A 22879-nucleotide genomic window follows, 5' to 3' on the forward strand; every position below is an offset into this window, starting at 1 on the left:
ATGAGTTAGGAAGTGTCCCCTCCTCTTCAGGTTTTTTGAAGAGGTTGAGAAAGATAGGTATTAAGTCTTTGAATGTTTGGTAGAGTTCACCAGTGAAACCATCTGGTCCTGGACTTTTGTTTGGGGGGAGGTTTTTGATTATCGTTTTAATCTCTTAGTTGGTAATTGGGCTATTCAAATTTTCTATTTCTTATGGATTCAGTCTTCGAAAGCTGTATGATTCTAAAATTTATCTGTTTCTTCTGAGTTGTCCAATTTATTGGCATACAGCTATTCATAGTAGTCACTGATAAGCCTTTATATTGGGTTGACAAAAAATTCTTTCTGGATAAGATGACATGGAAAAACCCAAATGATCTTTTTGGCCAACCCAGTATTTCTTTGATATCCATTGTAACTTCTCCTCTTTTATTTCTGATTTTACTTATCTGAGTTCTCTCTTTTTTTAAGTGAGTCAGGTTGAAGGTTTGTCAACTTCATCTCTTCAAAGAACCAGCTCTTAGTTTCATTAATATTTTCTATTTTCTTTTTGGTCTCTGTTTCATTTATTTCCAATTTCATTTTTATTATTTCCTTCCTTCTACTGATTTTGGGCTTCATTTTTTTTTTCCTTTCTTTTTCTAGTTTCTTTAAATGTATGGTTAGATTATTTGTGGTTTTTCTTCTTTCTTGAAGTAGACCTGTATTTCTTTAAACCATTCTCTTAGTACTGATATTACATGTGTGTCAGAGATTTTGGTATGTTGTATTTTCATTTCTCTTCAGATATTTTTAAAACTTCCCCTTTAATTTTTTCACTGATACAATAGTTGTTCAATAGTTTGTTGTTTAATCTCCACATATTTATGATTTTTTCAGCTTTCTTAAAATTCATTTTTAGTTTCATACCATTGTGGTCAGAAAAGATACTTGATATAATTTCAGTCTTCTTAAATTTATTAAAGCTTGTTCTATGCCCCAGCAGATGGTTTATCCTTGAGAACATTCTGTGTGCCCTTAAGAAATATGATTATTCTGCAGATTTTGGATAGAATGTTCTGTATACATCTGTTATTAAGTCTCTTTGGTCTAGTGTTTCATTTAAGGTTGCATTTTCCTTGTTCTCTTTCTGCCTGTGTGATCAATCCATTTATTGTGGGTTGTTAACATCTCCTCCTCTCACTGTGATGCCGTCACTTTCTCCCTTTAAGTCAGTTATAGGCTTTATATATTTTGGTGCTCTGTTGTTAGGTGCATATATACCAATGAATGTTATCTAAATGAATTATACTCTTTATCGTTCGTATATAATGCCCATCTTTGTCTCTTGTTAACTTTTTTGGTCTGAAGTCTGTTTTGTCTGATATGAGTGTGGTTAACGCCTGCTTTCTTTTGGCCGCCGTTTGCTTAGAGTATCATTTTGCAGTCCTTTACTTAGACCTGAGATGAGTCTCCTAGAATCAGCATCTAGTTGGGTCTTATGTTTTAATCCATCCAGGCATTCTGTGTCTTCTGCTTGATGAATTCAATCTATTTATATTCAGAGAGAGAGAGAGAGAGAGAGAGAGAGAGAGAGAGTGTGTGTGTGTGTGTGTGTGTGTGTGTGTTTGCCATGCTGTGTGGCCTGCAGGATCTTAGTTTCCCAACCCAGGATCGAACCCATGCCCCCTGCAATGGAAAAACAGTCTTACACTGGACCACCAGGGAAGTTCCCATTTAGTGTGATTATTGATGTATGAGGACTTGGTATTGCCATTTGTCTTTTTTTTCTGGTTGTTCTGTAGTTCCATTGTTTCTTTTTCTTTGCATTTCTGTGCAAGGAAATGGTAGTCTTCTCTGATGTTTTTCTCAGTTTTCTCTCTTTTTTTTTAATGTTTTGGGTCTCTGCTCTAGATTTTTGTTTTGTGGTTGTCATGAGGTTTGTATAAACATTTCAAAGATAGTCCTTTTTCTGTTGGTAGTATCTTTTTTAAAATTTTTATCTGTTTACTTTTGGCTGTACTGGATCTTCGTTACTGTACAGGCTTTTCCCTAGTTGTGGTGAGTGGGGGCTACTCTCTAGTTGGGGTGTATGGGCTTCTCATTGTGATGGCTTCTCTTGTTATGGAGCACAGGCTCAGGGCTGCAAGGCTTCAGTCGTTACAGCACATGAGTTCAGTATGTAGCTTCTGGATTCTAGAACACAGTGTCAGTAGTTGTGGCACACGGGCTTAGTCGCTTCATGGCATGTGGAATCTTCCCAGCCCAGGGATCGAACCCATGTCTCCTGCATAGGCAGGCAGATTCTTTACCACTGAGCCACCAGGAAAGTCCTGTTGGTAATATCCTATCCTCCTATGCCTATAGAGGTAACATCTTTTTTCCTTCTTCCCTTTTATATTTTTGTTGTCACAAATATGTCTCAGCACAGAATACTGTGAATTCATTAACAAATTGATGTAGCCATAGTTATTTTTTTTCATCCTTTAATCTTTGCTATAATTCTGTGTTTAACAACCTGTTTTTAATGATTTGTGTTTTGTTTTAATTTGGCTGTGCCGAGTCTTCATTTCAGCACGTGGGATCTTTGTTGCCACATATTTAGTTGTAGCAAGTGGGGTCTAATTTCCTGACCAGGGGTTGAACTGGGGTCCCCTGCATTCAGAGTGCAGAGTCTTAACCACTGGACCACCAAGAAATTCCCAGCAACCTATTCTGATATATAGTTACCATTTTCTGATTCTATTTATTACCTTAAAATTTTTTGTACTTTTGCTTCTTCATTTCAAGTAGAATAATTTTTTTAAGCATTTCTTTTAAGGAAAGTCTAGTGATGATAAACTCCCTCAGCTTCTGTTTGTCTGGGAATGCCTTTATTTCTCCCTGTATCTGAATGAAACTTATGCTATATAGAGTATTCTTGGCTGACAGTTTTTAATCTCTCAGTATTTTGAGTTTGTCATTCTACTGTCATTCCTGGCCAATAGAGTTTCTGCTGAGAAATCTGCTGATCACCTAGTGGGGGTACGTTAGTAGGTTGCTGTCTTTTTTCCCCCTGGCTGCCTTTAAAGTTGTTTCTTTGTCATTAACTTTTGACAGTTTTAATGTGTCTTGGGGAAGGTCTTTTTAGGTGTTCTATTTGCTACGTGGGCTTGTATATCTAACTCCTTTCCCAGATTTGAGACATTCTCAGCCACTCCAGTACTCTTGCTTGGAAAATCCCATGGATGGAGGTGCCTGGTGGGCTGCAGTCCATGGGGTTGCTAAGAGTCGGACATGACTGAGTGACTTCCCTTTCACTTTTCACTTTCATGCATTGGAGAAGGAAATGGCAACCCACTCCAGTGTTCTTGCCTGGAGAATCCCAGGGATGGAGGAGCCTGGTGGGCTGCCGTCTATGGGGCTGCACAGAGTTGGACACGACTGAAGCGACTTAGCAGCAGCAGCAGCTATTACTTAGAAGGGGGTGACAGAAAATGAGATGGTTGGATGGCATCACCAACTCGATGGACATGAGTCTGAGCAAGCTCTGGGAGTTGGTGATGGACAGGGAAGCCTGGCGTGCTGCAGTCCATGGGGTCACAGAGTCAGACATGACTGACTGAACTGAACAGCTGTTACTCCCTTAAATAAGCTGTTTCCTTCTCCTTCTCTTTTCCTTCTGGTATACCCATTGTCCATATGTCACCTTTCTAATGGAGTTGGATAGTTGTTGTAGTTTCTTCATTAAAAAGAAAAAGACTTAGTTCTTGCTCCTCTTTCACCTGAATCATTTCCCAGTTTCTGTCTTTAAGCTCACTAATTCTCTCTTCCATATGGTCTACTCTATTCCCATCGTTTTTTAATGCCATTCTTCATATCGTTTATTGAGTTCTTCAGCTTCATAACTTCTGTTTGGTTCTTTTTTAAGAGTTTCAGTCTCTTGGATAAAATATTTCTTCTTTTCATTAATTTTTTTGCTTAGTTCATTGAACTCTTTTTCTGTTTTCTTGTAGCGTGTTTCTTCCTGAAAGCTATTTTGAATTCTCTGTGAGACCACAGTCTTCTGTGATTCTAAGTTTGGTTTCTGGAGAATTGTCGTTTTCTTTTTCTGATGCTGTGTTACTGTGGCTTTTCATGGTGCTTGATGAGTTGTTCCTTTGCTGGCATGCTTGAGGTAGTGAATACCTTTCTCATTTAGGTAAAACTTTATTTACTTTGATTCCAACAGTAATTCTAATTACCAATTACAGATTGGTAATTAGAGTGCTTTCTTTTGCTTTTCAGTAGGTGGCACTGCAGCACAATTTATAGCCTGGTCTCTCTGCCCTGAGCTGCCTCTGGCTATATTTAATTGGCACTTTCTGCCCTCTGTCACCTCTGCCAGAGGTGTCGTCAGTGCCCTCATCATCTCTGCTTCTTTCCTGTGGGGTTACTGGTGCCTTGACGCTGCGAGAGTTGCTGTCGTTGCTGGCATCACCACCAGGGACACCATGGTGGCAGGTATCTCTGCCACAAGTGGAGTTGCCTGGGTTGTGGACTCTGCTGCAGCGGGGAGGGCAGGGGAGAGCCACATTTGTGGGTTCTGTAGGATGGGACAGAGTCACGGGCACTGCTATGGCCCTTCCAGTCTTCCTTAAGCCTGCTCTGTTCTATATTTTGCCCTCATTGTTGCCAGAATTGCTCTTGGTGAGGTCACTAATGCTCTCCTCTTGGTTAAATTTAGTGGTAAATTCTCAGGCATTCTTATATCATCTATCAGTCACATTTGGCACAGTTGATCACTCTGTTCTTCTTAATACACTGACTTCACTTGACTTCCAAGATGCCACACACTTTTTTCCTTTTTAACTTTTTAATTTTGTATTGGAGTAAAGCCGATTAACAATGTGATAATTTCAGGTGGACAGCAAAGGGATTAAGCCATGTATACATGTATCCATCCTCCACTGAACTCCCCTCCCATCCAGCCTCCCACACAACATTGAGAAGAGTTCCCTGTGTAATGCAGTAGATCCATGTTGACACCACACTCTTCTGGTTTTACTTTTCCTCACTTTTACTCCTTTCTGGTTTCGTCTCTGCTTGATCTGGGAAGGTTTGTTGTACATTATTGTGACAATAGCTCGCAAATACTCCCCTGCAGTCATCTTCATCATAGCAACTAAAATGACTATTTTTACACCATACCTCTGCTTACCTCTGCAGTAGCTTCACATATCACTCACAGTAGAAAATGGTGTTTTTATAGCATTTAACAATGGTATTCAGGGCCCTGCATGATCTGCCCTCTTTGCCCTGTTCTCTCTTTGACCTTGTCTCCTTCTGTTCTTCCCCTCTCCTACTCCATTCTTCCTACACTTGCTTCATTAATAGACCTTGAACATGCCAGGTAGGCTGCCTTTGCAACAGCAGTTTCTTTTGTCTGAGACACTCTTCCATCAGAGGCATGGCATGGCTAAATCTCTTACCTCCCTTAGGTCTTTGCTGAAATACCACCTTCTCAATGAAGCTTACTCTTGTCACTCCCCTTGAATGGCCCTTATCTGTATCCCTGGCATTCTGAATTCCCTTACACCCTAATCCACTTCTTTTTTCATAGCATTTATGACTGTCTTTTTTTTTTTTTTTAATATTTGTTTATTTGGCCACACCAGGTCTTGGTTGCGTATGTGGGGTGGGGTCTTCAAACTTCATGTCTGCATACAGGATATTGTAGTTGCAGCACATGGGATCTAGTTCCCTGATCAGGGCTCGAATCTGGGCCCCCTGCATTATGAGCACAGTCTTAGCCCCTGGACCACCAGGGAAGTCCTTCTTTATGACTTTCTAACACACAGTTTCTTTTTAAAATATGTTTAGGTTTATGGGCTTCCCTCATAGCTTAGTTGGTAAAGAACCCTCCTGCAATGCAGGAGACCCCGGTTTGATGCCTGGGTTGGAAAGATCCCCTGGAGAAAGGATAGGCTGCCCACGCCAGTATTCTTGGGCTTCCCTTGTGGCTCAGCTGGTTAAGAATCTGCCTGCAATGCAGGAGACCTGGGTTCATTCCCTGGGTTGGGAAGATTCCCTGGAGAAGCGAAAGGCTAACCACTCCAGTATTCTGGTCTGGAGAATTCCATGGACTGTATAGTCCATGGGGTCTCAAAGAGTTGGACACAACTGAGCGACTTTCACTTAGGTTTATTACTTGCTGCCACTAGATTGTAAGCTCTTTAAAGGCAGGAATTTTTATCTCTTCTGCTCATTAATATATCCCAGTAGCCTGAAATAGTCCCTGGCACTCAGTAGTCACCCAAAAAGCATTAATTGAATGGATGAATGAACTGATTAACAAACAGTAATAATTAACATTATTTTCTAAAATGTTTACATGTTGGGAATATATTAATGTGACATTCAGGTTCTGATTCTGTGCAGGAATGGCTATTCATACAAAGTGGCAGTTGCACTGTCTCTTTTCCTTGGATGGTTGGGAGCAGATCGATTTTACCTTGGATACCCTGCCTTGGGTGAGTGTATTTTATTAAAAAAAAAAAAATTCTTATGAAACTTGTAGGTAAATGTACCTATTCTTATAGATTAAATCTCTGCATACTATTAATAGTTACAGGTTCCATGTAGCTGGAGTTGAATAGTCAATGTTTTTCTCTGATGACAGAGCTAGCAATTAGCTCTGTAGTGAACTTGGGTAAAAGATACTGACTTTACTTGTTTTTTTTTCTTTTTTTTCATCTTTATGAAAACACACACTCAAGACAGTGTAGTCATTAGTAGACTGGGGTTGTCATTGCTAGTGCTATGTACACATTGGGTATTCAATAAATGTTTTAGGAATAAATGCGTATCTTTTCCTATCCCTCCAAAAATATTTGCCTTCTACCTGGATCTCTATCAGTGTTACTTTGGGAATCGAAACTACTTCTTTCAGGAAAAGTTGGGGTTGGAACTGCAGCAACCAGTATGAGCTGGTGTAGAGCCTGATAATTACCCCTAGCATCCCTCCCCACACCCTCCTCCTGGTTGTAATCTTTACATTTACCATAGTTACTAATGCTTCTGAAAGCTAGTCACATTTGATGGTAGCTTTTGTTTAAATAATACTTTCACGTGTCTCCCCTTATTTGAGCCTTAAAACTCTCTGAGTTTATCATCTTGTTTAAATCTGCTTTAACAGGTAGGGAAATTGTCACCAAAGAGGTTAAAGGATTTGCTACCTCTGGAGGCCTTGCTTTATACGCTGATGTATTTGTTATCATCATTGTTTTATGGATAGGGAACTTGTCATGAGATTAAGAGATTTACCCAAGGACACTCAGCTAGTGACCTGAATTTGAACCCAAATACTCTGGCTCAAGAGATCATGCTTTATTTACTGTAGTACTTTGCTTCTATATTAGCCCTTTAGTGAGGAGTTTTAAAGTTTCTGAGCACTCTGCTTTCTAGCTACCAAAGCTAATCTTATTCTTTCCATCTTGCTACCCACCAGAGATCAAAGAGGAATCTTCACTGTGAGGTTCAGTTCAGTTCATTCTCTCAGTGGTGTTCGACACTTTGCCACTCCATGGACTGAAGCACACCAGGCTTCCCTGTCCATCACCAGCTCCCAGAGCTGGCTCAAACTTATGTCCATCAAGTCAGTGATGCCATCCAACCATTTCATCCTCCGTTGTCCCCTTCTCCTCCTGCCGTCAATCTTTCCCAGCATCAGGGTCTTATCTAATAAGTCAGTTCTTCGCATCAGGTGGCCAAACTGTTAGAGCTTCAGCTTCAACATTAGTCCTTCCAATGAATATTTAGGACTGATTTCCTTTAGGATTGACTGGTTTGATCTCCTTGCAGCTTAAAGTACTCTCAAGAGTCTTATCCAGTACCACAGTTCAAAAACATCAATTCTTTTGTGCTCAGCTTTCTTTAGGTCCAACTCTCACATCCATACATGACTACTGGAAAAACCATAGCTTGACTAGATGGATCTTTGTCAGTAAAGGAATGTCCCTGCTTTTTAATATGCTGTCTAGGTTGGTCATAGCTTTTCTTTCAAGGAGCAAGCGTCTTTTAATTTCATGGCTGCAGTCACCATCTGCAGTGATTTTGGAGCCCAAGAAAATAAAGTCTCTCACTGTTTCCATTGTTTCCCCATCTATCTGCCATGAAGTGCTGGGACCAGATGCCATGATCTTAGTGTTTTGAATGTTGAGTTTTAAGCCAACATTTTCACTCTCCTCTTTGACTTTCATCAGGAGGCTCTTTAGTTCTTCTTTGCTTTCTGTCATGAGGGTGTTGTCATCTGCATATCTGAGATTATTGATATTTCTCCCAGCAATCTTGATTCCAGCTTGTGCTTCATCCAGCCCAGCATATCTCATGATGTACTCTGCATATAAGTTAAATAAGCAGGGTGATAATATACAGCCCTGACATACTCCTTTCCTGATTTGGATCCAGTCAATTGTTCCATGTCCGGTTCTAACTGTTGCTTCCTGACCTGCGTACAGGTTTCTCAAGATGCACGTCAGATGGTCTGGTATTCCCATCTCTTGAAGAATTTTCCAGAGTTTGTTGTGATGCACACAGTCAAAGGCTTTGGCATAGTCAATGAAGCAGATGTTTTTCTGGAACTCTCTCTCTTTTCTTCATCATATAAATTTTATGTTAGGATTAAATAAGGAAAATGTGTTGAGGGTGAGATTAAATTAAATTTAATAAGATCCAAGCATTCCTTTAAGAAAAATTTTCTTTATGGATACTTTATATATATAGCATTATTTCCTCTAATTGATTTATTCTCATACTTGTGCTTCTTTAGCTGAACCTTTTTTCACCATGAAGCCTTATTTTTCTAATCTTCTGTCTTTTTGTTTTTAACTGTGTTAACATCTGTGATTTTTCTTTACATGGCAATAATTGGTATATTTTGTTTTGACCATCTGTAGCATCAAAAGATTATGGATTCTCAAAGATAATAGCTCTTTTGGAGCAGTTAATAGGGGGAGAGATACTCCTTTCATGGTGATATTACTTTAAAGTGTAAATATTTTCTTATGAGAATAACAAAGTGTTGTGTGTTTTTAAGCCCCAAACTTCAAAATCTTTGGTTATTGTATTCCATTTTTCTTTTTAAGTTTGGAGTTACCAGTTTGGACTGGCGTATTATATCCACAGATCATGGGACAAATAAAGGTACAGGGATTTGTAGGTTTAACTCTTCTAAGATTTGAAAGCTCTCCTGTATTGGTATAGGCACAAAAAGAATAGAACTCCCTAATTACCAAATCATTATAGAACACTTGGGCTTTGGCAAACAGCAGCTTCAGTATGAAATAATCTACATTCTCTGAAATAGTTACACAGAAGAATATTTGCAAGGCTCAACCTGTAATAAAGCAAAAAATACCCCCAATTTTTTTTAAATACCAAAAATTAATCTCTGTACTTTTTATTTTATACCCAAATAAATCCTTTTATTGAATTTGTATACTTTAAATGTAAAATGTAAGTTACTAAAGTATAAATAAAGTACACTGAAAACATGAGCTTTTTGATTATCATCTGGCAGCATAATCTTTTTGGAAGAATATATCTACGACAGTAATGACTCAGGATAAAAATGGATCCTTCTTGATTAGAAACATTTTTATTTGGAATTCTAAAACTTTAAAATCTAAATATATCATTTCTTTCCTTGATAAGATAAGTAAATAGGATCTGTACAAAGAGACCTAACAACTTTTTTACTTGGATAAAAAAGTCAGTCTACTTTTGGTTGTTCACAAATCCCTCCCTCCATCTTTTAAAAAATTAGTTTTGGTGCTCCAAATAATGAGATACATACAAATAATGGTTTGCATTGGTTTTTATATCAAAAAGATTGTCCTCTATATACCGGTGCCGAATCGAATCTTGCAGACAGAGTTTTGGATGAAGTAGAAAAGAATAGCTTTATTGCTTTGCCAGACAAGGAGGGACACGACAGACCCCTGCCCTCAAGGCCTATGTGTCCCAACCCAGGAGGATTTGATGAGGAGTTTTATAGCACTAGTTTCAAGGGTAGGGTTTCTGACAAGTTAGCATGTATGCAGGGCCTGCACTCCTCTAATCTGGTCTCAGTTAATCTTGAAGAAAAGTGAAAAAAGTGAAAGTCACTCAGTTGTGTAGACTCTTTGTGACCCCATGGACTATATAGTCCATGGAATTCTGGCCAGAATACTGGAGTGGGTACCCTTGCCCTTCTCTAGTTGATCTTCCCAACCCAGATCTCCTGATTGTGGGCAGATTCTTTACACCAGTTGAGCCACAAGGGAAGGCCAAGAATACTGGAGTGGGTAGCCTATCCTCTCTCCAGGGGATCTTCCCAACCTAGGAATCAAACCGGGGTCTCCTGCATTGCAGGCACATTCTTTTTCAACTGAACTATCAGGGAAGCCCTAATATTGATGAGCCTGTTTGATTCCTGGACTCTGTTGGCTTGTTGGCTGCTCCTCCCCTGATTAGCAACTGTTCACATCTGCCGTTTGGAACTCAGGAAAGGTCATGGAGGCTGGATTCTCTTCCCTTTAAAAAAGAAAACAGGAACAGAAAGGCCAGGAGCACCACAGGGTCCTGATCATTTTCAGTTTTAATAAATGCTGTTTAAAGTGTATGCTACTTTGTGTTTTTCAAGTTGCTCATAGATTGTTTCTAGTTTTTTGATAGTCATACAACAAATATTCATCAAACTCTGCCACACTGTTCAAGGAATTGACTTGAATAAGACAGATGAGAACCCTGTCTTCAGGAGTTTACATAGCATAGGAAGACAGAGAATTAATGAACAAACCAAGAAATTATTTCTGATCAACACTGTGATGGAAGTAAATAGGAGACGTGTGATAGAGTGCTGGGCCTGTTGTGGGGAACGGCATGCTTGAAGAATGCTCTGAAGAAGTACCCTGAGATGAGAATAGCTGCAGGAAGACCACCATTGGAAGAGGGCATCGTGAAGGCAAAGGCACTGGCACAGTTCCATTTTCTTCATAGAGTAGCAGTTCATTGAAGACAAACGTTTTTCTTTTTTTTTGACTGTGCTGGGTCTTTGTTGTTGCATGCGGGCTTTCTCTAGTTGTGGTGAGTGGGGTCTGCTTTCTAGTTGTGGCTTGCAGGCTCAGAAGTTGTAGTGCAAGGGCTTAGTTGCCCAATGGCCTGTGAAATATTCCTGGACCAGGGATCAAATACATGACCCCTACGTTGGCAGGCAAATTCTTAAGCACTGGACCACCAAAATGCAAAGTCATGTGGGCCTTAGGAAGCAAAATGGTTGTCTGAGGAGGTCTTATAAATAGCTGTGAAAAGAAGAGGAGCAAAAGGCAAAGGAGAAAAGGAAAGATATATCCATCTAAACAAGGAGTTCCAAAGATTAGCAAAGAAAGATAAGAAAATCTCCCTAAGTGGTCAATGCAAAGAAATAGACAAAAACAATAGAATGTGAAAGATTAGAGATCTCTTCAAGAAAATTATAGATACCAAGGGAACATTTCATGTAAAGATGGGCACAATAAAGGACAGGAATGGTATGGACCTAAGAGAAGCAGAAGATATTAAGAAGAGGTGGCAAGAATATACAGAAGAACTGTACAAAAAAGATCTTAATGACTCAGATAACCATGACGGTGTGATCACTCACCTAGAGCCAGACATCCTGGAGTGCGAAGTCAAGTGGGCCTTAGGAAGCATCACTACGAACAAAGCTAGTGGAGATGATGGAATTCCAGCTGAGCTGTTTCAAATCCTAAAAGATGATGCTGTTAAAGTGCTGCACTCAATTTGCCAGCAAATTCAGAAAACTCAGCAGAGGCCACAGGACTGGAAAAGGTTAGTTTTCATTCCAATCCCAAAGAAAGGCAATGCCAAAGAATGCTCAAACTACTGCACAGTTGTACTCATCTCACACACTAGCAAAGTAATGCTCAAAATTCTCCAATTCAGGCTTCAGGAGTAGATGAACCATGAACTTCCAGATGTTCAAGCTGGATTTAGAAAAGGTAGAGGAACCAGAGATCAAATTGCCAACATTCGTTGGATCATAGAAAAAGCAAGAGAGTTCTAGAAAAACATCTACTTCTGCTTTATTGACTATGCCAAAGTCTTTGACTGTGTGGATCACAACAAACTGAAAAATTCTTCAAGAGATGGGAATACCAGACCACCTGACCTGCCTTTTGAGAAATCTGTATGCAGGTCAAGAAGCAACAGTTAGAACTGGACATGGAACAACAGACTGGTTCCAAATTGGGAAAAGAGTAGGTGAAGGCTGTATATTGTCACTCTGCTTATTTATTTAACTTATATGCAGAGTACATCATGCAAAATGCTGGGCTGGATGAAGCACAAGCTGGAATCAGTATTGCTGGGAGAAGCAGCAGAAACCTCAGATATGCAGATGACACCATCCTTATGGCCAAAAGCAAAGAAGAACTAAAGAGCCTGTTGTTGAAAGTGAAAGAGGAGAGTGAAAAAGTTGGCTTAAAACTCAGCATTCAGAAAACTATGATCATGACATCTGGTCCCATCACTTCATGGCAGATAGATGGGGAAACAATGGAAACAGTGAGAGACTTTATTTGCTTGGGCTCCAAAATCACTGCAGATGGTGACTGCAGCCATGAAATTAAAAGATGCTTGCTCCTTGGAAGAAAAGCTATGACCAACCTAGACAGCATATTAAAAAGCAGAGACATTACTTTGCCAACAGAGGTCCGTCTAGTCAAAGCTATGGTTTTTCTAGTAGTCATGTATGGATGTGAGAGTGGGACTCTAAAGAAAGCTGAGCACCAAAGAATTGATGTTTTTAAACTGTGGTGTTGGAGAAGACGCTTCAGAGTCTCTCGAACTACAAGGAGATCCAACCAGTCAATCCTAAAGGAAATCAGTCCTGAATATTTATTGGAAGGACTGATGCTGAAGCTGAAACTCCAATATTTTGGCCACCTGATGGGAAGAACTGACTCTTTGGAAAAGACCCTGATGCTGGGAAAGATTGAAGGTGGGAGGAGAACAAGATGACAGAGGATGAGATGGCTGGATGGCATCACCGACTCGATGGCCATGAGTTTGAGCCAGCTCTGGGAGTTGGTGATGGACAGGGAAGCCTGGCGTGCTGCAGTCCATGGGGTCACAAAGAGTTGGACATGACCGAGTGACCAAACTGAACTGGACCACCAGAGAAGTCCATGATCCATTCTTAATGTTCTTTTTATAAACAAGTTGAAGGAAGGGAAACTGTGATATTTCCAGAATACTCTGTGAAGAGGAATGCAATTCAGAAATAATGAATGAATGGATAGAATACATATACTGAATGAATGAATAAATTTCCTTGGGCAGTTATACTAAAGTACAATTAATGGAAAAATAATTAAAGGAATTGTTGTATAAGATGGTGAATAAAAAGTTCGGGGTCTTTAGGAAACAGAAAGGTTGAGAGAATTTATTCATTTCAACAAATATTGAGCATCTCCCATGTGCCAGGCAATGTTGTAGGTACTAAGGACACGGAAGTAAACAAGACAGATAAAAGACCCTTCTCTAAGGGGACTTCCATGAGACAGATGGTAAACAAATGTGAAATATGAGGTAGGTGATAAGTGTTTTGAAAAGAACCAAAAGCATTATTTTATGTAGTGTCTATATTTTAATATTTTAGAAATTATTTCCAGCATGTGTTATCCCAGTACTTAGAACATTGTTCTGTATATCTAATACTAATGAGGGGGCGGATAGGGAATCATCTAATTTACCTAGACATTTCAGTCTTGCTTGCATATTTCCAAATGTGTGCCAGGAGGTGGTCTCATCCATTCTTACAATTGTAGCTGGCATCTGTTTGTAGTTGATGCTTAGAACTACCCTTTCACGAAGAGTCTTGCTTCATATCATCTTTACATCTCAAATGGGATGTCTGGAGAGCAGCTCAGGTTTAAATATAGAAGAGAGATTACTCATCCCACCCTCCACCCTCAATCTGCCTCTTCTGATTCCATCATCACGTTTTTATGTTGTATTGTTACATGTCCTAGATTCTATGCTCTGTTATCATCTGTGTTAGTACCGTAGCTCTAAGGTTGGAGCCAAGGACAGAGGTGTACACAGAATTGGTGATTTTGACTATAGAGCTAATAATAAACATAAGATGCTTAGGAAAAACGTATAGAATAAATTGAAGATAATTGGGTTACTAATAGCATTTTGCTACTTAATTAAAAGTTCAGTGTAATTTTTTCCAGATTTCTTTTTTATGTCTTGACAGTGTTTAACTTTCTACTATAAATATATATTAAAATTTGTATCTACAGTGTATTAAGTGTACATATATAAGGGTTTAGGACTAAAAGATGTTCTGTAGTTCTGTGTGCTGAGATTTAAAGATTTATTTTCTTAGGCCTTTTCTCTTAAGTTTTGTAAGGTTACATTGAGTTTTTACTTCAGATTGTTTAAGTGAATGAATCATTTTTTGTAGTTTTTCTATGTAAAGGGTCTTTTAAACTTTTCTCATTTTTAGGTGAAGATTTGATTTTTTTTTAAGTGTTAATTTTATACTCTTGATATAAAGCGTTTGTGGTATATGTAATGATTTATTGGGAAATGGAAAAGTTTCTTAATATGTATAAGGCTTTCCAGGTTGTAAATGACTTTATCTTCTTTTCCAGGTTTGTTAAAGTTTTGCACTGTGGGGTTTTGTGGAATTGGGAGCCTAATTGATTTCATTCTTATTTCAATGCAGGTGAGTTAGTTTCAGTCTACAAGGTGAACTACTTTTACATTCAAATTTGAGTTCTGAGGTACATTTTAAGTATGTTAGAAAGCTTTTTCATTTTTCTTCAGATGCTAGATCTAAAGGATCCATGGCCATGTTTTCAAGTGGCCTTTGCCAACCTGAGCTCAATTAGTAGTTCTAAAAGACGTAAGAACTTCTTTAAAAAGGACCTGTGCTCAAATATGATTTGTAAATGTGAGTGCTACTGAGATACTGGAGAACTTCTCAGAAGCTTAAAAATTTGTATTATGAACCTCTAAGAGGGATTAAGGTTATCAATATTTCCAACTTACTGTCTCTTTTCCTGTTACAGCTGCATTGTCACTCACTATAAAAGGATACTGGTGGAAGTCTTGTATTTACGTATGAATATGTAGAGGCAGAAACAAAATTCTCCTCTTCATCTCTGCTTCTCTGTGTTAGCTTTGTTTTCTCCTGCTTCAGAGGTTTGTGAAATGTTAACCTTAAGCATTCGAAAGTCCACCGGATATTTCCTATTAAATTATACTGAACTGGTTGTGGTTAACTCTGGGGGATTCTTAAATTAGAGAAGAGATGAATTTATCACAACAAATGTCACAAAACAGCATTTCAGTAAGCATTTATGGAGCACCTAATGTCTTCAGCAAGTGTGTCAGTGTGTATTTAGATTATCATCAGTTTTGCTCTTCTTTTCATACAGTATTTCCATTCCTTAATTCTGTCTGCTTGATGTTATCCTTATGCTCTAAAAGAAAGTCAAAATCTAGGAGATTTTTGGTAACATACTGTGAGGAGGGGACCATACTGTGAGGAGGAGGCGACATATGGACCAATAAGATACCAGAATTAAACAAGGAAAATATTTGGTTTTAAAGTTGGAATTTTCCTGTCTTTATTCATAAACATATGCCTAACCAAATATCCTGCCTTCTCTGACTGTGGGACAGGCAAGCAGGCATGAAGAGGCTAAGGTTCTTCTGCACATATGCTTGGAAATGGGTTTCTCACTTAAATGAGGATCCAAGGAATTTAATGTACTATTGGGATTCTTTAAGGTATACAGAATTCAGTGTCTTTAAAACCCAACCATTTAGTCAATATTTCACACTAGGTTCTTTCTTTAGTGATATCAGTGCTTTGTAGCTTTATTTATATCAAATGATAGAGCTTATTTGTTGATTCAGCCACTATTTTCTGGTACACATATACATGAACTTTTCAGAACTAATAGTTCTTTTCTTAAATATCTAGAGTTGAGACTATCACATCAACAAATTATTGAGGTAGATTTAGAATGTTTGAGTTTCTACACTCAGTTCAGTTCAGTCACTCAGTTGTGTCCGACTCTTTGCGACCCCATGAATTGCAGCATGCCAGGCCTCCCTGTCCATCACCAACTCCCGGAGTTCACTCAGACTCACATCCATCGAGTCAGTGATGCCATCCAGCCATCTCATCCTCTGTCGTCCCCTTCTCCTCCTGCCCCTAATCCCTCCCAGCATCAGAGTCTTTTCCAGTGAGTCAACTCTTCGCATGAGGTGGCCAAAGTACTGGAGTTTCAGCCTCGGCATCATTCCTTCCAAAGAAATCCCAGGGCTGATCTCCTTCAGAATGGGCTGGTTGGATCTCCTTGCAGTCCAAGGGACTCTCAAGAGTCTTCTCCAACACCACAGTTCAAAAGCATCAATTCTTCGGCGCTCAGCCTTCTTCACAGTCCAACTCTCACATCCATGCATGACTACTGGAAAAACCATAGCCTTGACTAGACGGACCTTAGTCGGCAAAGTAATGTCTCTGCTTTTGAATATACTATCTAGGTTGGTCATAACTCTTCTTCCAAGGAGTAAGCGTCTTTTAATTTCATGGCTGCAATCACCATCTGCAGTGATTTTGGAGCCCCCAAAAATAAAGTCTGACACTGTTTCCACTGTTTCCCCATCTATTTCCCATGAAGTGATGGGACTGGATGCTATGATCTTCGTTTTCTGAATGTTGAGCTTTAGGCCAACTTTTTCACTCTCCACTTTCACTTTCATCAAGAGGCTTTCTAGTTCCTCTTCACTTTCTGCCATAAGAGTGATGTCATCTGCATATCTGAGGTTATTGATATTTCTCCCAGCAATCTTGATTCCAGCTTGTGTCTTTCAGTCCAGTGTTTCTCATGATGTACTCTGCATAAAAGTTAAATAAGCAGGGTGACAATATACAGCCTTGACGTACTCCTTTTCCTATTTGGAACCAGTCTGTTGTTCCGTGTCCAGTTCTAACTGCTGTTTCCTGACCTGCATACAGATTTCTCAAGAGGCAGGTCAGGTGGTCTGGTATTCCCATCTCTTGAAGAATTTTCCACAGTTTGTTGTGATCCACACAGTCAAAGGCTTTGGCATAGTCAATAAAGCAGAAATAGATGTTTTTTTGGAACTCTCTTGCTTTTTCGATGATCCAGCAGATGTTGGCAATTTGATCTCTGGTTCCTCTGCCTCTTCTAAACCAGCTTGAACATGAGGAAGTTCACAGTTCACGTGTTGCTGAAGCCTGGCTTGGCACTAGGTTTCCCTAAATAAGACATTTTAATAGGGATGACCACTGTAGACTGCTTTCAGACCAGGGAAAAAATTAGTCATTTTTCAAAAGTAGCCAAATAAGATACATAGCTTTATTCTACCTGTTGTTTAATATATTTGACAGGTGATATTGACTGTATTAGTTTTAGAGAATTATTTTTTCAGTCAAGTAAGTTTTTACTATAAATATCATAAGTTATGTTAATATTTTTGTCTTGGATATACTTTTTCAATTTCTCATAAACCTTTTACATTCTATCATCTTTGTTTATTCTTCTTTTCTTCTTTATTTTCTCCATCCCTAATTCTTTTCTTTTTACCATCAAGTATTATTCCTCAATGAATTGCAGAGTTTTTTCTTTGGGGCTGTGATCCCAGAGCTATATTGTGCATGAACTCAAAACCTATAAAAACATACTTTACTTCACAGTGTTTATAAGAAAAATCCAGGAAAATCCTCCTTAGAAAAATAGGTCTGGTTATTTCATCTTTGAACTGAAACAATATAAAGTCTAATGCATATATTACTAAGGTAAGTAAGCTTTAAATATATCTATACTTACTAAAAATGCTTTCATGAGTTTATCTGTTAGTAAACTTTTGAAGTTTTTTCTTATTTTTGTTTCTTAAAAAATATGCAAATAGCACTGTGTGAATGAATGGTATAAAACAATACATAGAATTAATTCATTTGTTTTGTGTGTTCAACAGAGTTTAAATCAGTGGTACATGTATAACATACAATTTTTCAGTTATAGGCAACTTTGTGTATAACTGCTGTGTATATAGTTATTCATAAGGCAGGTCTGAAAATTTTAAAACACTAATTTTATGCTTACATATATTCATACATATCGTGAAGGATAAATTAGGTAATTTGGTCTTTTTATCAGAAAAAATATGAGAATATTTGATTTTATTTAAACCTCTTTTCTCACTCCCACAATGAACATTTTTATTTATATCAAAACCACTGATGTGTACTTCACCAACAGAAAGAAAAGAAAATTTATTCTGTTAAGTAGAGACCAAACAGCCACAAATCAGAAAGGTGAAGATGGGTAGAGGGAAAATGGAAATATGTGTTGGAATGTAGAAAGTCATTAAAGTGAAGTATGTCAAGATTCTTTGTGATGATTTTAAAAAATTCATTTTCATTCCTATCAACATTGCAGAGTAGATTTCCTTAAAAGACTATTAACTGTGTAAGTAGCAAAATATACAAAGCAATATAATCTCCAAGAGAGTTTTAATTTTATAAATAAATTTATTAAATATCTCATTAGTTTGGCATTTAATATATGTAAGTTGGGGAGCTTCCCAGGTGGTGCAGTGGTAAAAAATCCACCTGCCAGTGCAGAAGACGCAAGAAGTGTGAGTTTGATCCCTGGGTCAGTAAGATCCCTTGGAGTAGGAAATGGTAGCCCTCTCCAGTGTTCTTGCCTGGAAAATTCCATGGACAAAGGAGTCTGATAGGCTACAGCCCATGGGGTTGCAAAGAGTCAGACACGACTGAGCCACTGAATACACACACATATGTAACTCATTTTAGCACTGGGTTATATTTTTTTTTTGTATTTTTTTTTTAGCTTTTACACACCAGGTTTGATTTTTCACACATAAATTCCTTGGGAAAAATAATTAATTTTAAATTCAATGGTTAATTAATAATTGATTGATTGATTTAATTAACTAATGATTAATTTTATTAATCACCTGTAGTACTAATAGTATGCTCAACATATTCTCTCAAAATTTTTGCTGATTTGAGCTGAATGCAGTGTAACTTGCGAAAAGTGTGTCTTTGTGCCAATTATAGGGAAGATAGGCTAAAAATGGTAGTTTTTAAAAAGTGAGTGCTTTTCTTTAGGTCTTTAAAGTTCTAAATTTCATAGGGCACACGAGCTAATGAACAAAAAAATAAAAGTTGGTATGATAAAGTATAAATAGTAGGTTTTATACCATAAGTGAAAATGACTTAGCACCGTTTAGGTATAAGTTGGGGTCCTTGCCCTAAAGAAACTTAGAATCTTACTCTCTCAGAAGTGTTGTGAGAATAACATCCCACTTATTATCAGAAATATCTCATTGGAGAAATTCTCTGGCAGTCCAGTGGTTAGGACTCCATGCTCTCACTGCCAAGGACCTATTTCAGTCCATGATCAGGGAACTAAAATCCCGTAAGCCATAAGCCATGCTGGGCAGCCTATATGTATATGTCTCCTTGGGAGCTGCAGGCTGAAGATAAAAGAAGAGTTGTCTTGATTTTATCTTGTCTAAATTCTTGAATTTTACTGAAATTTTAAGAGCCTAGGCTTTTCAGTTCAGAGCATAAATAAGATTCAGGTTATAGGTTCACTTCTGTGTAAGCCAGTTGATTTTGTCAAAGACATAACCTGTGCCCTTGCTCCATGAAATACGTGGATCTTGATCAAAAGAAGGACTAAATGTGTAATCACTCTAAATCTGTTTCCAGTACTGGAAATGTTGGTCAATGTCCTTGATAGTTCACTAGCTGTAGGACAGCAATATATAAAAACTGCTGCTGCTGCTGCTGCTAAGTCACTTCAGTCGTGTCCGACTCTGTGCGACCGCATAGTTGGCAGCCCACCAGGCTCCCCTGTCTCTGGGATTCTCCAGGCAAGAACCCTGGAGTGGTTTGCCATTTCCTTCTCCAGTGCATGAAAGTGAAAGTGAAGTCGCTCAGTCATGTCCAACTCTTAGTGACCCCATGGACTGCAGCCCACCAGGCTCCTCTGTCCATGGGATTTTCCAGGCAAGAGTACTGGAGTGGGGTGCCATTGCCTTCTCTGATATAAAAACTAGATACCAAGTGTTCCAACAAGTTTTCTCTTATTTATTTAACTCTGGAGTGATATATTGGGGAAATGACCTGGAAAACTGAGGGAACTGATGATAATTTGGGTAGTCTCTACTTTGTCACATGATCTTAACTAGGTAGCTTTCACTTAGTTCACTTACCTGTGGGCAGATTTTTATTTAGTGAATGAAAGGAATGTTCAAAAAACAAAGTAGTCCTGAGACTGAGCCCAATGTTGTGTTTTCCTCAGGAGATAGAATGCTGACTTTTATTCATTTCTTGAGGAATGATGTTTATAATGGTCATTTAGGATTAATATTAATCAGTGTTTAAGTCAAATGAAGTCAGGGGATCTGACTGTATAATTTCTGGCACTGTGTGGAAATTTTAGTGCTTAATTAAGATGTGAGTAATTAGATTTTTTAATGGTCTCATATTAAAATTAATGACATAGAAGTCAGCTCTGGACACAAACATGTAATTTAACTTTTAAGAGAATGGGAATTTACTTCTTTGGAGAATTGGGATGGACACAGGTTGCATCATTATCCTCTAATTGCAGACAGCTGTGTCATTTTACTTTTTCAGCAGGTTAATAGATCTTCAGGAGATGAGATGATCTTGCCAGTGTTAATATTTACATTCTTTATATGGAAGAAACTCTTAAATGGATTAGATAGTAAAATGATACATTGATAGAATTGCATGAAGTGTTTGTTTTTGTCCTTCACTCATTAATTCATCATAATATTTTAAATTTTAAGATATTCGAGTTATCTAAGCCATCTGACTTCAACAACAAGGCAAAGCCAGTAAGTAACCAAGGGATCACATCTGTTTGATAAGGTTTAGGTTTAAAAGTACTTACTGGTAACCAAAGAATGCTCAAACTACCGCACAATTGCACTCATCTCAGACGCTAGTAAAGTGATGCTCAAAATTCTCCAAGCCAGGCTTCAGCAATACGTAAATTTCCAGATGTTCAAGCTGGTTTTAGAAGAGGCAGAGGAACCAGAGATCAAATTGCCAACATCCGCTGGATCATGGAAAAAGCAAGAGAGTTCCAGAGAAACATCTATTTCTGCTTTATTGACTATGCCAAAGCCTTTGACTGTGTGGATCACAATAAACTGGAAAATTCTGGAAGAGTTAGGAATACCAGACCACCTGACCTGCCTCTTGAGAAATCTGTATGCAGGTCAGGAAGCAACAGTTAGAACTGGACATGGAACAACAGACTGGTTCCAAATAGGAAAAGGAGTACGTCAAGGCTGTATATTGTCACCCTGGTTATTTAACTTCTATGCAGAGGACATCATGAGAAACGCTGGGCTGGAGGAAGCACAAGCTGGAATCACAGCTGCCGGGAGAAATATCAGTAACCTCAGATAGGCAGATGACACCACCCTTATGGCAGAAAGTGAAGAAGAACTAAAGAGCCTCTTGATGAAAGTGAAAGTGGAGAGTGAAAAAGTTGGCTTAAAGCTCAACATTCAGAAAACTGAGATCATGGCATCCAGTCCCATCACTTCATGGTAAATAGATGGGGAAACAGTGGCTGAGTTTATTTTTCTGGGCTCCAAAATCACTGCAGATGTTGATTACAGCCATGAAATTAAAAGATGCTTACTCCTTGGAAGGAAAGTTATGACCAACCTAGACAGCATATTCAAAAGCAGAGACATTACTTTGCCAACAAAGGTCTATCTAGTCAAGGCTGTGGTCATGTATGGATGTGAGATTTGGACTATAAAGAAAGCTGAGCACCGAAGAATTGATGCTTTTGAACTGTGGTGTTGGAGAAGACTCTTGAGAGTCCCTTGGACTGCAGGGAGATCCAACCAGTCCATCCTAAAGGAGATCAGTCCTGGGTGTTCATTGGAAGGACTGATATGAAGCTGAAACTCCAATACTTTGGCCACCTGATGCAAAGAGCTGACTCATTGGAAAAGACCCTGATGCTGGGAAAGATTGAGGGCAGGAGGAGAAGGGGACGACAGAGGATGAGATGGTTGGATGGCATCACCAACTCAATGGACATGGGTTTGGGTAAACTCCAGGAGCTGATGATGGACAGGGAGGCCTGGTGTGCTGCGGTTCATGGAGTTGCAAAGAGTTGGACACAGTTGAGCAGCTGAACTGAACTGAACTGAACTGATAGTGGAGATGAAAGATTAAGAACAGAAAAACAGGAAATTTTGTGATCACTGCTTAACATTCTTTAATGTGAACTTCTAGAGTTTTCTGATTTATTCTTCTTGCTATAGACTTTCCACCTGTTAAAAAGCTTACTTCTTTAAGTAAACAATTCAAAGGTTTTTTTTTTTCGCATTTAAGCTGCAAATAAAATTTCATGGTTGAAAACAATCAGAAATGACAGGAAAGAAATTAAATTTCACCCAATTCCCTCAAACCACCACCAGCGATCTTCATAGAATAGGGGTGTGATAAGATGAAAGATGCCTGTATCAAATCCCCGGAACCTGTGAATATTGTCTTATTTGGAAAAAGGGTCTCTGCAGATGTGATTAAATTTTGATATGAAGAGATTATTTTAGATTATCTGGATGGGCCCTAAATCCAATGACAAGTGTCCTTATAGGAGGCAGTAGAAAAGACACAGACACACACACAGTAAAGAAGGTGATGTAAAGACCTTCACCCCAAGAGATCAAGGTGATGTGGCCAGAAGCCAAGCAATGCCAAGGGGTGCCTTAGAATGGATCCTCCCCCAGAGTCTCTGCAGGGCATGTGGCTTTACTGATACCTTGATTTTAGACTTAC

General features: G+C 38.7%; 1 protein-coding gene across 2 annotated transcripts in view; it reads left to right on the plus strand.

The window, feature by feature from the left end:
* Positions 1-22879, plus strand: part of TM2D1 (TM2 domain containing 1) — a 45526-nt gene that overhangs the window by 17786 nt on the left and 4861 nt on the right. For both annotated transcript variants that reach the window (XM_052637722.1, XM_052637721.1), the window contains exons 4-5: positions 6358-6449; positions 14622-14695. In XM_052637722.1, coding sequence (XP_052493682.1) covers positions 6358-6449; positions 14622-14695 — 166 coding nt within the window. The remainder of the gene's footprint in view (positions 1-6357; positions 6450-14621; positions 14696-22879) is intronic.

The sequence above is a fragment of the Budorcas taxicolor genome, chromosome 3 (assembly GCF_023091745.1).
Source record: "Budorcas taxicolor isolate Tak-1 chromosome 3, Takin1.1, whole genome shotgun sequence".
Classification (NCBI taxonomy): domain Eukaryota; kingdom Metazoa; phylum Chordata; class Mammalia; order Artiodactyla; family Bovidae; genus Budorcas; species Budorcas taxicolor.